This window comes from Podarcis raffonei, chromosome 7 (genome assembly GCF_027172205.1).
Source record: "Podarcis raffonei isolate rPodRaf1 chromosome 7, rPodRaf1.pri, whole genome shotgun sequence".
NCBI lineage: Eukaryota > Metazoa > Chordata > Lepidosauria > Squamata > Lacertidae > Podarcis > Podarcis raffonei.
The window spans coordinates 23481140-23498021 of NC_070608.1; the positions used below are offsets into that span (position 1 = coordinate 23481140).

Sequence of the window (16882 nt, forward strand, 5' to 3'; positions counted from 1 at the left end):
GAGAAAGCCCGCTTGGTCCCCGTGAATCTCCTCCATCAATACTCTTTTCAGTCTCTTTGCTAAAATATCAGCAAAGATTTTGTAATCCACATTTAGTAACGAGATGGGTCGGTAGTTCTTAAGTTGGGTCTTTTCAGTCTCTGTCTTTGGTATAAGTGTAATGTAGGCCTCCCTCCACGTGTCGGGTGCCCTTCTCCCCTCCATAATCTCGTTGCAGACTTCCTTCAAGGGTTGTATTAACCCTTCCTTCAAAACTTTGTAATATTTGGAAGTCAGTCCATCCGGTCCGGGAGATTTGCCCAACGTCATACTTTGGATGGCACCTTCTATTTCTTGTGCTGATATCTCCTGATTCAAAATTATCTTACTTTCCTGAGAGATCTTTTTCAGCCCATTTTTCTCAAGGAATTGTTGTATATCCGTTTCTTTCTGCGGCCCTTGTGTATACAATTGTCTAAAGTAGCTCTGAAAACAGTTTCTAATCTCCACTGGATTACATATGTTCTTTCCATCCACTTCTAAGTTTGTTACCGTGTTGAGTTTTTGTCTCTTCTTTATTTGCCAAGCCAGTAACTTGCCACATTTATCTGCAGATTCAAAAGTCTTTTGTCTCATTTGTTTAATTTTCCATTCTATTTCTTGATTCATCAATTCCATAAATTGTGTTTGATATAATTTGATTTCTCTTAAAATCTCTTGCGATTTTGGCTTCGATCTTAGTTTCCTTTCCCCTTCTTTTATCTTTTCCAGGATTTTCTCTTTCCTCTCATTTTGCCTTCTTTTCTTTAATGTATTTTGTTGTATCAAAAATCCTCTCATCACGGCTTTACTTGCGTCCCATACTATTCTTTTTTCTACTTTAGTCTTCAAGTTAATTTCAAAATAATCTTTCAAAGTTTTTTGGGCCCTCTTGCAGATCTCCTCATCTCCAAGTAAGGTGTCATTCATTCTCCATCTGAAGGAACCAGTTGTTGTTTGCTTCATCACCATCTTTACTGCGTTATGGTCGGAGAAGGTTTTTGGGCAGATTTCCACTTTCTTTATGTTCGACGCCATACTGCTAGTCACCCAAATTTGGTCAATCCGTGTCCATGTCATTTTGGCTTCAGAAAAGAAGGTTCCCTCTCTTTCTAATGGGTGTTTTATTCTCCAAATGTCAATCAAGTCCATATTGTCAGTCATTTCAAAGAAAGTTTTTGGCAGTCTTCCGTCTTTTGTAACTACCTGTCTTTGTGCTTTGTCCATATTTGTTGAAACTACTCCATTCATGTCTCCCATCACAATTAAGTTGTAATCCATGTAGTCCATCAAAGTCTCATGCAACTTCTTAAAAAATTCAGCTTTCCCCTCATTTGGTGCATAGTTTCCCACTATCAAAAACTTTGCTCCTTGAGATTGAATTTCAATTGCCAAATATCTTCCTTGATCATCTTTAAAGATTTGTTTCGGTTGCAGACTTTCCTTTGCATAGATCACCACTCCTCTCTTTTTTACTCTGTCTGAAGATATAAATTCTTGTCCCAATCTTTTATTTATCAATAATTTTCTATGTGCTCTTGTCACGTGGGTCTCTTGTAAACAAATCAAGTCCAATTGGTCTTTCCTTAAAGCATGAAATATATTTTTTCTTTTTCTGGGGATATTTAGTCCGTTACAATTCCAGGTTAAAAGTTGCAGGGCCATGATGGGGCTATTTACTCTTTCCTCCTACAGCTCCCAATTGTTGTTCCTCTTTTGTCGATGATTCCGTATCCGTGTCTAGTGGTCCCTTGCTTGAAGGATGCCCTTGTCCTGGAAACGCCTCTTTCTGTAGGTCTTCTTCGTGTTCTCCTAAAAACTTGTCTTTATCACTCACTGACTTTATTCTTCTTTTCTTCCCCTTGTATTTAAAAGACAAGCCTTGAGGAAACTCCCACCTGAATGGTATGTAGTTCCTTTTCAACAGTATCACCAAGTCCTTGTAAAAACCTCTTGCATCTAAAATGCTTTTGGGAATATCTTTAAAAATCTCAATATGAAAATCTTCAATTTGAAGGGTTGTTTGGTAGTGCAGGTTCAGTATTTTATCTCTCTCCTCCTTTGATCTCAAAGTTATTAAGCAATCTCTGGGTCTGTTCTTCCTCTGCCTTGTTCCCAGTCTAAATGCACTCTCTATCTTAAATTCTTCCTTGTCCAGCTCCTGCTTCCAGAAGTCAGAGAATTCTTTTGTCAAATAGTCCACCAAGTTATCTCCTTCCTTTTCCGGCACAAGTCTGATCCTTAAGTTCCTCTCCTTCCGTTGCATATCCTGCATAGAAAGTGCCAATTCATGCTCATCTAGTTTCCTGTACACCGGTGGAAACTTTTCCTCAGCAGCCGTTGCAATTTCTTTAGCTTCCTCAGCTATCTTTCGTGTTGTAGATGAGTCCTCCAGTAGTTTCCCAATTGCTTCTGCATTAGAGTTCACTTTGTTCCCAAGGTCAGTTATACTTTTTGTATTTAAATCAATTTTCCCAGAGATTTCTTCAATTTTCTTGTTTGTTTCAGCAACTTGTACTTTAGTTTCTGCACCTTGCTTTTTTAGTTCCTCCAGAGAATCATTTATTTTCCCCAATACCTTAGCAAATGCTTCTTCTGAAGACATTGTTTTCACTTTTGCCTTTGAGACAGCTGCAGTTCCAGAGGCTCCTGATACAGAAGCCCTTCTTTGCATAGAAAGATCGACTTTGTATTGTCTGCCAGATCTCAGAGTTGTTTCTTGTGAGTCCTCTTTCTCTTTACCATCTGCCATAACAAAATCTTTCACTCAAGGTCATTCCCACACTCTTAAGCTGTCAAACAAAAGTTCTCAAGTTTTAAATTCCACTTGTTGCTGAAACTATTCACAAGTCCTCAAGAGGGCCAAAGTGGCGCCTCTTTGGTTGCTCAATGGCTCTCAAATTTGAACACCAACGTGGCAATGAAGAACATTACAGAGCTGTGGGGGCAGAAGAAGAGGTCAACTGCCAGAACAAATGCCCTTTGGCAAACAGAGAGTGAGAGAGGACTTGAATGACAGGGGGCTGAGAGCAGTTCAAGTGGGGGACCTCTTCACACTCACAAAGCCATTTCGTATAAAAGCTTTAGAGAAGCTTTTTAGAGAAACATCCTCAATGTATTGTCCAGTTCTTGCAAGTTAATAAAATTTGTTACTCCTTAAATTGATAATCTCAGCAGTATCATCTGAGCTGGACAGAGGTGCAACACTCACTGCTTCTAAGTATGCAGAAGCATGCAGGCAGCCCATAGCCTTATGCTTGATGGCTATTGCTAGAGCATCATTTCACCCCCTTCCACAGTTCCAAGGCAACTGGCAGTCGCAGCTGAATAATAAAATCACAAGAGATCAAACATAAGGCAATCTGGCAGATATACAAATACATTAAAATAATCAGTTTAGAATAAACAAATATAATTTCTTCATTCACAACTGCTTTAATTCCAAGCTGTGTTTATATTACATCCTCCTCCTAACAAGGAACAGAAATTGATTGATAATATGCATTTCCTCCTAATCATCTGTGCTGCGAATGCAAGTGAAGCTCTACAAGTGAGAATAGAATCATAGAATTGTAGAGTTAGAAGGTATCTCAAGGATCATCTAGTCCAATCCCCTGCAATGCAGGAAACACCATCCAACCTGTGCTTAAAAACCTTTAAGGAAGGCAAGTCCACCACCTTTTGAGGGAGTCCATTCCACTGTTGAACAACTCTGTCAGAAAGCTCTTCCTAATATGTTTAGTTGGAGTATCCTTTCTTGTAGTGTGAATCCATTGGTTCAGGTCCTACCATTTGAAGCAGGCAAAAACAAGCTTGTTCCATCTTCCATGTGACAGCCCTTGAAATATTTGAAGATGGCTATCATATCTCCTTTCAGTTTCCTCTTGCCCAGCTCCTTCAACCATTCTTCATAAGGTTTCCAGACCCTTGATCTTCTTGATTGCCTTCCTCTGCACATGTTCCAGCTTGTCAGCATCTTCCTTAAATTGTGGTGCCCAGAATTGGACACAGTCTTCTTTCTTTGGCGATCACTCGTAGCTGAGTAAGATTGTCTTCCATGAACACAGTCTTGTCTGTAAGTGACTGTGGAGGCCAATTCTGGATCCACACGTCCTTCCACAGTGGGGACACAGGTATCAGAGCAGAAGTTGATTACTGGTGAGGATTTGCCAAATGTGTCTTTCTCTTAGCTCATTTCTCCCTTCCGTCCTGAGTTTGTGTTTCTTCAAAGCCCTTGACGTGTGTGTTTCCTCTTCTGCAGTCACATAGTCGGTGGCAATTTGTCCACAAACCAGTTGTTGCATGTGGAAATGCCTTGGTGTGTGTGTTGGTGTGTGTAAAAGAGAGCACAAGAGTGTTTACCTAAAGAAATTATGGATCAGCAGCATAGATGGGCATTTGTAATGGGCATAAATAAGGGCACAGTGTTTCTAAAATACATAGAAAGAAGATGGCAACGTTAACTGTTTCAACATGAAGTATGTTGAAGCAGATAATGATAAAGTTAATACGAGATTTCATAAGAAAGGGGCAGAGAGAACAAGCCAGAAGAAATCTTTTCCAAAAAAAAGTTCTGTCACAGCATGGTAGTATGGTTCCAAATTGCCTGTGCTTTTCCATTACTAGAATGAAATTAATTACAGCAGTATCCATGCCATACGAACCCAAGTGATATAAACCAGACACTAAAACGCCTACTCTCCCCCCTTCTGAGTACTTTAAGTTGCTGCCAGATGATCTTGTGAGAAACAGAGGGCATTCTTTCTTTGTTGAATTTGGATCTTCAGGGGAGCCTGTGCTAAGAGGCGTGTAGGAGGGTTTGGAGTGAGTAGGTTCAGAGTACCAAACATCTTTCTATTCCCTTGGTGTTTGATATCTGAAGCTCTTCTGTGCATTGTTCATTGAAATATACTCAATTTCACCGCTAGGGGACATCAAAGATTCATCTTCGAAAAATACTTCACAAAAGCTTTGGGGGGGGGCGAACCTGAACTAATGCTTTTAGGCTATTCAGTGCATCTGTAAACTTAGCATCGTAGGTTCATGCTTCAGCCTTGCCTGCCAACTATAGCCAATGAGTATTTAATATTTAAAATGTGTTTCCTTTGGCTATCAGTTATAACTTATGGCTCTGAGAAGTCTTTGTTTGTTTCAGTGAGATCATGTTAAAGACCTGGAAGGCAAGAAGAAGCTGGCTCATCAGGACTAAGTTATGACTTCTTTCTTGGTCTCCCTAGCAGCTCAGCTGGCTTAGCGCACATAGGAGGACATTTGCTGGAAAAAAGAATATTCAGCATAGCTCTGGAAACACAAGTATTCCAATAAGTTGGGGTGTCATTAGGTTGCTGACAAATCCCAGGCTTGTTGCTTCCTTGTGGTGATAGGATGATTAGAATAGCCTAACCATGGGCCTCCAGAACTCTGTGGAATATATCCTCTCATTTAATGGACGTTTTGTTGGTCTCTTAGAATTATGAAATAATAATACACTTTGGTCATCAGTAAAGTCAGGTTTCGATATCAGTTTCATTGTAGTGTCAAAAGATTTGACTTTGTTGGAATCATTACGTTTGTAAAGCACTATTCAACAGAGCTAGTATAGGAAGTGAATGGGCTTCTTAACCTGAGCTGTATCTTGATTGCAGTGATAGTTTTATTTGGGTTGACTCTACAGTGGTACCTCGGGTTAAGTACTTAATTCATTCCGGAGGTCCGTTCTTAACCTGAAACTGTTCTTAACCTGAAGCACCACTTTAGCTAATGGGGCCTTCTGCTGCTGCCGCGCTGCTGGAGCGCGACTTCTGTTCTCATCCTGAAGCAAAGTTCTTAACCCAAGGTAATATTTCTGGGTTAGCGGAGTCTGTAACCTGAAGCATATGTAACCCAAGGTACCACTGTAGTTGTCTGGTTGTTTGAATCTGAAGCTGGGATTTGAGGCATTTAGAGGCTCAGTACTGTTCATTTATGTTGATTAATTTCATCATAATCCCCCACAGGTACGGAAGAAGGGTGGGCAAGAAGGATGCCAGACTGGATGAAGGGCTTATTTTTTCCTCTGAGAGAGCAAGCCCCCTTGAATGGAGTTGGGCTACTTCTGAATAAACATGAAAGGATTGCACTGTCAGCCTCTGCTAACAATAAAATAACATCTGATTTTATTTTTTACTACCAAAGTGTTAACATGCACAAATCCACGGGGATCTTGGACATTCAATTTCCATTTTATATGGAGAAATAAATATAAATTATGGCTATTATGGCCACTATGAAAATTAACTTGAAGCAAATCTACTATTCTTGGCTCAAAGGAGACTGCATGAATTAAGAAAATAAATGGCAGACAGCCAACCCATGAGCAGAGATAGTAATAAGGGCATAATCAGGAGCAGGGATTCAGAATTAATACTTTAGTGAGACAGTGGAACCCTTTGATACGACTTACTATTCAACTCTCACTTTTCCATAGCCCAAAGTAAGTTTCTACAGGATTAAATTATCAGCTTTTAAACCATCCGTATTTTCACATATCGCTAAAGGAGAGGCAGAGCCTGGAAATCCTTAAAATTAACTCTCAAAGTTGATGACATGTGGAGAAATTAACTCTGATTACAAATGTCACCAGCACCGTTTCTTTTGCAGAGATATTTTGAATCTCAGCTGTTCTAGGCTGAATTGTTGGAGGTATTTATACTGAATCAGTCAATCCGGGGCAACTAAAGGCCATATACCCTTATTGCATTCAAATTATGCCATGCCTCTTCAAGTTATGGAAAAAACCTTTTGCTCCTGTTTAACCCTAAACCTGATGGCATCTGCACCATCTGATTAAGAAAAGCCTGTTCCAAGAGCAACTCCTCCATGGAAATGGAATGTACGTGCCCCTGCCAGACTGGTCGACGTTACTTTGAAGCCGAGGGGGTCATGCCAAAGAGTTGTTTGCTTAAAGGAGAGAGGGGGGAGGCTTGCCAGGAAGGGCAGATAAGAATTCTACACAGCACAATCGTCACCAAGGCAGCATTACGCGTTGCTAAATGCATCACAATATCGGCGAACCAACCCCCTCCTCTTGCAGGTGATGGGAGCTGCAAGCAGCGTGGGCAACACCTGAAGGGTCCTATCACCAACGCAAATCTTTGCAGCCGATAAAACGCAGCGGGCTTTTTTTTGGGGGGGAGAGGGAAAGACCCTCAAGCTGTTTCCTAACGGGCTAGAACTGGAGAGGGCGCTGTCGTTTGCAGACCCGGCCGGGCGGTCCTGCGCCTCGCCTGTCCACCGACGGAGAGATTTTCTCCCCCAGGTTAAACCACTTGTGTGCTCGTTGCTTCCGCGCGCCTCGCTTTATCCGGCTGGCTAGCCAAGCCGAGAGAAAGCCTTCGCCTCCAAGAAGACAAATGTTTGTTCATGGAGTCAAGGAGCCTTGTTTCCCCTGTGCACGGTCTGCAGCAGCTCCATAGCAACCCAGCTCGGCTGTGATAGCGCGCAATAACTAGGACAAGTTGTAAACGCCGAGCAATTCGTGCGTGCCCAGGCTTAGGCCCGCTGCAGTCTCTTTGCCCCGGGCCCGGCAGAAGTTATTTCCCCGGGCTCCCCTGAGGACCATGAGGCTTTAGCTCAGGCGCTTAGGCGGGATCACGAGCTATACAGAGGCAGTGCGCCCATCCTCACCATGCGGGAGAAGAAGCTCACCACGGGTATGTACTGCGGCCGGAGAGCATAGCAGGCAATGAAGAGGATCGGATGTGCTCCGCTTTCATCCCGTCACAGTTCATGTTTCAGTGGGAGGGAGAGGGAGAAACGCTGAAAGGAAAATACATTGTCAGCCAGCCAAGCCGCACAACCCTAAAGGGCATGTTCAGAAGTGATGCTCAGAAGCGCTTTTTAGATTGGAATGCGTCACGTGTGAACATGCAGCCCAGGTGGAAACAGCAATCTGCTCCCATGTTCCAAAAGCTCATGCAAACGACAGAGGACTTGGTTGTATGTATTGTCCAATTAGTGTGTTTATGGACTCCACACTATTCCACAGGGGAAATACCCTGTTCACTCTTTAACACATGTCACTGAAATCAGTAGATTTTATGTGTCCCAAATTCTGGGATTGTTGTACACAAATTTGGTAACATAGGCCTATCTTCTTTTTATAAAGGTGCACAGTCATATATTTATTTACAAGTGCTAGCGTGTGTAGCCTTCATTTTCTAATCTACATGGTAAACTGAGTTGTACAGATAGTGACTTATTGCACAGGGTCAGATACTGAGGCTGTGCAAGGAAAAGTCTAGTTACCAGGCATAACTAAGGCCCTACAGGTGTTGTTGCACCCACTCTCATCATCTCAGTCATCATGGCCAATGCTCAGGGATGTTGGAAGTTGTGGCCCACAGGTTAGCTGCACCTGTGACAGGTGTCTGTCTTAAAAGTTCCTGGATTAGAGTCCAGTTCTGTATCCATTGTATCAGCCATTCAGGATTGCTTCTGTTAGCAGGATTCATCCAGGAGTTGAACCCATTAGATTCTGAATGCACTAAGTCCTAGACAAGGATTTAGTGAGTTCATAATCTATGGTGCTTGAAATGACGATCATTCAACGTGCATTGGCAAATGTTCTTAAAAGTCTTCTGCTTTTAATTTTGATGCAACAACTCAAATTCTAGAGTGTCTGTGCATCTTATAGGTGGATACTGCAAACTCATAAGTTGGCTGATTCAGTTGTCATTTCCTTAAAGTATATTTCAGGAAACTATTGTTTTTAAAATCCCAGGTTTTTTTATTGCTTAGGCCCACTACATGTTTTCACTTTTGTACATCAATTTTTAGAATAATTAATTAGAATTGGCCACTGGCTAGAAAACAAACTCATTCAAAATAGTTCCTTTGCTTTTAGCAGTAGCTTCATATGCAGGAATCAGCAGGTGAAACTTTTTTTGTGGGTGGTATATAGAGCTAATAAGCAGATGATATGTTAATATTTGCAAAACAAGCTGCTCTTACATATGCAAGAAATGAGCTGATGACAAAGTTACCAAGGCTAAACTTACAGACCCAAACATCCTGAAAAGGGCCCAGTTAGGTCCCCAATATGGGATTAGCCCCCCCCCTCCAATGATCTATATCTCCATCTCCTCCTTACTGTCCTTTACAAACAAGTATATCAGTCTGTATCTTGCAAATAATATTATCTGGAATATATTTATTTTATTGTGAAATAGCTGCTTTTTTGGATATGCAAATGGGTTCTTGGTTCTAAAATGTACATTGTTCTCAATATTTACAACTACATTTGCATAGTTAGTGATCACTGATTTCTGGTAAGATTAAAAACAAATGAAAAATGCTTTGGCTTTGGCTGAATTTTATTCCCTTTCTCTTTTTATGTTGTGTTTCAGTGCCTCCCAGCATAAGAGATGATGAGTTTGTAAGTAAACTTTTCCCCCTCCTGCCTTCAGTTTATAGATGAATCAGGTAGTAAATATAAATATGATATAAATATAACTGCTGTATGTCATGCAATTTCTTAAGTGAAACAAGAATGAAACAGAGGAGCAAGAATGCCTCACACTCTACTCCCTATTAGTTGTCATCCACTCAACCAAGGAAATTAACTTCTTATATCACAAGACAGGGGTGGAAATTGGAAAAGATTTTTTTAAACATATTGTTTCAAAATTATTATTATTTTCTTTATAATGGTGCACCTTTTCCTATGCATATTTTCCTGGAAGTAAGTCACATTGTGTCCAATAGAACTTACTCCTTAGTAAATTTGTATAGGATTAGACCCCAGACGTAAGAAAATTCAAATTACAAAGCAGAGGGGATATTAATTTCAAAATTAGGACAAATTTCAAAATTAGGACAATAGGATAAATTGCATTATGGACTAATTAAACTAACAAAAGCATACTAATTTTTATTAATTAAAGGTTTGCCAGATATGCATTTAATTACTAGACACATACCTGCAGTGCATTCATATGCTTGTCGATTCAGAATTTCAGTGGGACTTATTTCCAGTAAACATGTATAGGATTGCAACCGTAGGCACACATTTTTTTTAATTTTTAATTTTACCTGCCCTTCACCAGCAGGTCCCAGGGCAGGTTACAGCAGTTTAAAGTTCAAAATTAAAAAGAGTTAAAACAGATTACAATCACAGGAATAGGGTGGGCCCTGAAATAAGATAAGATAACAAAGGTTTAGGTTGTAACTGCCGCTGAAATGCTGCATGTTAACCTCATCCATCATTTCCCTGAAACATGTAGCTCTCATACTGTTATTACATTGTGGCTTTAAGAGCTTGGCCATGTCAACACTATCCAATTTTTCTTTTACCCACCCACTTTTTGTACAGGCTTAAATATAGTAAGGTTTTTTTTTTTTTATAATATTTTTTATTAAACAATTTTTATATTAACACAAACAAAACATACAAAAACAAACAACAAACATTAACAGAACAAAAAACAAGTACCATTTCATGTCCTAATTTCTTAAACCTTACTTCCTCGACTTCCTCTTGCTTCCCGTTTCTGTATTCCAAGTTCTTACAGTTATTCAGCGAATCTTCCCTTATTTTATTATAAATTTATGTTAATCATCCTTCTTCTCTCTGTCTTAACCATTACTAATAGTAACCATTTATTTTATTTTAAGCCCAACATCATTCTAACTGTCATTAATTTTATAGTATTTCTTTAAGTAATCCTTAAACTTCCATTCCTCTTCCGCCGCTTCTCTTCCCTGGTCTCGGATTCTGCTCGTCATTTCTGCCAAACCCATGTAGTCCATCACCTTCATCTGCCATTCTTCCAGTGTGGGTAGATCCTGTGTCTTCCAGTACTTTGCAATAAGTATTCTAGCTGCTGTTGTAGCATACATAAAAAAAATTGTATCTGTCTTTAACACCCCTTGGCCGACAATACCCAAGAGAAAGGCCTCTGGTTTCTTGGGGAAAGTATATTTAAATACCTTTTTCAGTTCATTATAAATCATTTCCCAGAATGCCTTAATCTTCGGGCACGTCCACCAGAGGTGAAAGAATGTACCTTCCTTTTCTTTACATTTCCAACATTTATTATCAGGCAAATGGTAGATCTTTGCAAGCTTGACTGGGGTTATGTACCACCTATAAATCATTTTCATTATATTTTCTCTTAAGGCGTTACACGCCGTAAACTTCAACCCGGTGGTCCACAACTTTTCCCAATCAGCAAACATGATGTTATGACCAATGTCCTGAGCCCATTTAATCATACTTGATTTTACCATTTCATCTTGTGTATTCCATTTCAGCAGCAGATCATACATTTTTGACAAATTCTTAGTACTGGATTCTAACAGTTCAGTCTCTAATTTTGATTTTTCCACCTGGAAGCCTATTTTACTGTCTAGTTTAAACACTTCATTTATTTGATGATAATGTAACCAATCTCTCACCTTCCCTTTTAGTTTTTCAAAACTCTGTAATCTCAATTTGTCCCCTTCCTTTTCCAAGATTTCCCAATATCTTGGCCATTTCGACTCCATATTTAACTTTTTAACTGCCTTAGCTTCCATTGGCGATAGCCATCTTGGAGTCTTGTTTTCCAGCAAGTCCTTATATCTAACCCAGACATTTAATAGTGCTTTCCTGACAATATGATTTTTGAAACTTTTATGCGCTTTAACCTTGTCATACCACAAATATGCATGCCACCCAAAAATATTGTTAAATCCTTCCAAATCCAAAATGTCTGTGTTTTCAAGAAGCAGCCATTCTTTTAGCCAGCAGAAAGCTGCCGCTTCATAGTACAATTTAAAGTCTGGCAGGGCAAACCCCCCTCTTTCCTTTGAGTCCGTTAGTATCTTGAATTTTATTCTGGGCTTCTTGCCCTGCCAGACAAATTTAGATATATCTTTCTGCCACTTCTTGAAACAATCCATTTTGTCCATAATTTGTAATGCTTGAAACAGAAACAACATTCTTGGCAATACATTCATCTTTATAACTGCAATTCGACCTAACAAGGAAAGCTTCAGATTTGACCAAATCTCCAGATCTTTTTTCACTTCTGTCCAAGTTTTTTCATAATTATCTTTAAATAAGTTCACATTCTTAGCTGTCATGTTCACACCCAGATATTTCACTTTTTTAACCATAGTCAACCCCGTCTCATTCTGAAACCTTTCTTTTTCAATCTGTGTTAAATTTTTCTCCAATACCTTAGTCTTTAACTTATTCAATTTAAATCCTGCCAATTGGCCAAACTCTTGAATTATTTCCAAAACTCTTTTCGTGCTAGCTTCTGGCTCTTGCAATGTAAGTACTAGGTCATCTGCAAATGCTCTCAGTTTGTATTGTTTAGCTCCGACCTGAATCCCTTTAACCAACTGGTCCCTCCTGATCATATTAAGCAAAACCTCCAGGACCGATATAAAAAGTAATGGGGAGATAGGGCACCCCTGTCGTGTCCCTTTTTCAATCTTAAACTCTTCTGTTACCACATTATTTACAATTAATTTTGCTTTCTGTTCAGAATATATTGCACCTATACCATTTTCAAACCCTTGACCTACCCCCATCCCCCGGAGGTTCTTCAACATGAAGCTCCAAGAAATATTGTCAAAGGCTTTCTCGGCGTCCACAAATATCAAAACAGCCTTAGTGTTTATGTTCACTTCCAGCTTCTCCAAAATGTCAATTATATTCCTTACATTGTCCGACAAATGCCTTTTCGGGAGAAAGCCCGCCTGGTCTCCATGAATCTCCTCCATCAAAACTCTTTTCAGTCTCTTTGCTAAAACATCAGCAAAGATTTTGTAATCCACATTTAGTAAGGAGATGGGTCGGTAGTTCTTAAGTTGAGTCTTTTCAGTCTCTGTCTTTGGTATAAGTGTAATGTAGGCCTCTCTCCACGTATCGGATGCCCTTCTCCCCTCCATGATCTCGTTGCAGACTTCCTTCAAAGGTTGTATAAGCCCTTCCTTCAAAACTTTGTAGTATTTGGAAGTCAATCCATCCGGTCCAGGTGATTTGCCCAACGTCATGTTTTGAATGGCATCTTCTATTTCCTGTGCTGATATCTCCTGGTTCAAAATTGTCTTACTTTCCTGGGAAATCTTTTTCAGCCCATTTTTCTCGAGGAATTGTTGTATGTCTTTATCTTTCTGCGGCCCTTGTGTATACAATTGTCTAAAGTAGCTCTGGAAACAGTTCCTAATTTCCACTGGGTTGCATATGTTCTTTCCATCCACTTCTAAATTTGTTACCGTGTTGAGTTTTTGTCTCTTCTTTATTTGCCAAGCCAGTAACTTGCCACATTTATCTGCAGATTCAAAGGTCTTTTGCCTCATTTGTTTAATTTTCCATTCTATTTCTTGATTCATCAGTTCCATATATTGTGTTTGATACAATTTAATTTCTCTTAAAATCTCTTGTGATTTTGGCTTCAGTCTTAATTTCCTTTCCCCTTCTTTTATCTTTTCCAAGATTTTCTCTTTCCTCTCATTTTGCTTTCTTTTCTTTAATGAATTTTGTTGTATCAAAAACCCTCTCATCACGGCTTTACTTGCGTCCCATACTATTCTTTTTTCTACTTTAGTCCTTAAGTTGATTTCAAAATAATCTTTCAAAGTTTTTTGGGCCTTCTTACAAATCTCCTCGTCTCTAAATAAGGTGTCATTCATTCTCCATCTGAAGGAACCAGTTGTTGTTTGCTTCATCACCATCTTTACTGCGTTATGGTCGGAGAAGGTTTTTGGGCAGATTTCCACTTTCTTTATGTTCGACGCCATACTGCTAGTCACCCAAATTTGGTCAATCCGTGTCCATGTCATTTTGGCTTCAGAAAAGAAGGTTCCCTCTCTTTCTAATGGGTGTTTTATTCTCCAAATATAGTAAGGTTTTTCTTGCCCCTTTATCTTTGCAAGGCATAGATGGCATCACAAGGCGAGCAAGGCCCCATGAAAATTGACTTCCCTGTTCTTTGAGCCCTTTCCCCAGTTAGCTAGGGATGTCGGAGAATTCCAATGAAACTGGAAAAGGACATGGAAATATCTACAGTTAAGAAGCTCGTCTATGGTAAGGAGTGGAAATCAGTCAAGTGAATATGATCAGTATTCACTCACATGGTTGTTGTGGTTTTTCTGAAGTCTGCAAATGATGCATAATTAACAATTAAGTCATTTTTTATGTTGTTTTGATGTTTCCTTTACATGGAAATGAATATGTTACATGAATAGTTATGTAACACATATAATTTATGTTAAATAGCAGAGAGTGAGATGAGTATGATAGCGTTTGGCACAAACCCAACTGCAGCGGAGGAGAAACAGTACTGATTAAGATGAATACAGGTCAGAATGGAAGTCTCTGCTGTCTTACATCCCTGAAGCTAGCAGAAGACACAGTCCATTTCTAGTGCTTTTGTTTGTCTTGACTGCTAGCTCAAACTCAGGGCTCAGGCAAAAAATAGCATAATTATTTGGGAACAAGTGGTTGGTTCACCCCCAATGTTGATAAAATGGTACATTTTGCCTCAGTTCTAGAAAGTTGGGATGGTTCCCTGTAGGCACAGCAAGGACCGATCCAGAATGTACTAAGTGCTGTATTATCAAAGGGCTCAAAGCACTCTGTTATTAAATCTGCCTGAGATGAGGACACAAAGACCCTTGGATGGGTTTTTAGGCAATAGGGAAGAGAAGGGAGGTAACAGTATCCCAAAATGCAGTCACTTCCAAATGACCTTTTTATTAAGCATTCATTCTGATTTGCAGAAAGATTAGATGACCTTATGTCAAAGCAAGTGCAACTCACAATTCCAAGTGTATTTCCTCATCGCTTTTCTTATTGTAAGACTCCAGTCTTTTAGGGAAATGGATTTGTTGCACAAGACTTCCCAGGGACGTTTCCCATCAGTGTAACATAAAGTGTTAGCAGTAACTTCCTCCTGTTGAATTTCTGTCATACAATTGTTAAAAGCAAACGTACTCCTACAAGATGGATCAAGGTTTCCCAGGATTGTTCTTTAGTCAGAAAAAAAGATTTGTGTTTCTACCAGCACCAAGGGACAACAACTAAATCCAAAGATAAACAGAACCTTAAATTAGAAGTTTCAAGGCTTCAATTCAAAACATAATTGCTCAAATCTAATTCTTATGGAATTCAGAGTAACTTGTGAAACACATTAACGTGATATCTACAGCTGTTTTCATCGGAGAAGATTAAGCCTTAAACTGTAAGATGTGAATTGGGACTGGCTCCCTCCAAAATCTACTTTATTCCTTCTCTCCCCTTCTCTCTATTTCCCCCCCCCCTCTGATGCTGCCATTGTTGCAAGGGGAATAAAGGTGGATTTTTAAAAGGGGAATAACAATTAACAATCTATGAGGAAGTTTTGTTTATATTAAAAAGATAATTCCATTAATATGCTAAGTGCATAAATAATGTAGTAAAATATCTTAATTGATACAATTTGTATATATTTCTTACCCCTATTTTAGTCCCCCAAATAACATGGTTATGGTCAAATAAAAGCACACGTCTGCATATTTCTAAAGGGTTTCTAATTCCTCTATTAAGAAGTCATTTGCTTTATACAGTTCCCTGGGGACAGAAAAATCTGCAATTCTTGTTAATTTTTCAAATCCAGTCATCTGCAATGGGGTGATTGGAAAACTATCTGCATATGATGACTGAATAAACGTGAAATATGTCAGTTTATTGACTGTGGCCTGTTTCTAATAATTTTTCATGCAAAACACAACTAAACATTTAAGACTCAGATCATTGCCTGTGTCAGTGGGCTGCTGTGTGAACCCCATTAATCTCAGAGGTTTACACAGAGATTGTTACGGTTTGAGATCATCATTATCTAATCACGTGAGAAACTGTTTGCAATGGGGATGTCAAGGCCAGGATGGAGCAGTGGCGATTGTACCTAAATCCAGTTCTTGACATTCTGAAGTCAGTGGCCTGAGCGGGAAACTCCATGCTGAAAAGCATGAAACAGAATGTGCTGCTCTGTCTTCTACCAGGCTTGATCTCAAGACTAGACCTGGCTGAGCCAGGCTTTTTACTTCCTGCCAATCACAGGCTTATGCTTCACAGAAGCTCCTGTTCCCTTCTGAAATTGAAAGAGAGTGTTGAGAGAGCTACACATATGCAGCTCACAGTAGCTCACCAGGGCAGTGGCAGACTTTGGGCACTCAAATTTCAGCAGTGCCTGTGTGACGCCAAAATTTGGCCCCCCCCCCCGCTTCTTGCTCTACATACTAAATTATAGTTGCGGTGCCCCCAAGGCTTGACACCCAGTGTGACCGAACCAGTGGCACTCCCCTAAATCTGCTTCTGACCAGGGTAGGCCCTATCCTCAATCTTAAGATTTCTAGTTTGGGAACTCCCTGTGCAAACCTCTAAATCCCAGCATCTGGCACCATTGTGGTCCAGATGTTTTTAGGTAGGTATGAGAAATTGAAATAGGAAGAGGAAAAGTTGCCTTCTGATATTTTAAAGGTAGTTATTTTCAGGTGGAGGTGGGTCATTTCTCTGAACGGATTGTCCGGAGAAACATGCCTTAATTCTAGTCATTGGGAGAAAGACTGTTGGTTGGGTAGTAGAACACATGCTTTGAATGTAGAAGGCCCCTGGAGAGCCCTGATTCCTTTTGTTATAAGGATCAGGTAGCAAGGACAGACCTGTGCTAGAGACCCCGAGTATTTCCAGATGTGGACAGTTTAGCAGCACTCAATTATTTGGGCCAGCCAGTCCAAGGCATTTTGCTGCCTGAGGCAGAGGACAAGATGGTGCTAAGAGAGAGGAACAGCTGAGGGGCTCAAAAGGGATTGGGGCTGCTGCTGCCCCCCTCCCAAGCAACCCTAACCTAAT

General features: G+C 39.9%; 1 protein-coding gene across 1 annotated transcript in view; it reads left to right on the forward strand.

Moving 5' to 3' along the window:
- The first annotated feature begins 7569 nt into the window (after positions 1 to 7569).
- The window catches only part of RGS22 (regulator of G protein signaling 22), a 78591-nt gene continuing 69278 nt past the window's right edge, over positions 7570 to 16882 (forward strand). The window contains exons 1-2 of the mRNA XM_053395528.1: positions 7570 to 7709; positions 9405 to 9433. Coding sequence (XP_053251503.1) covers positions 7685 to 7709; positions 9405 to 9433 — 54 coding nt within the window. The 5' untranslated portion in view covers positions 7570 to 7684. The remainder of the gene's footprint in view (positions 7710 to 9404; positions 9434 to 16882) is intronic.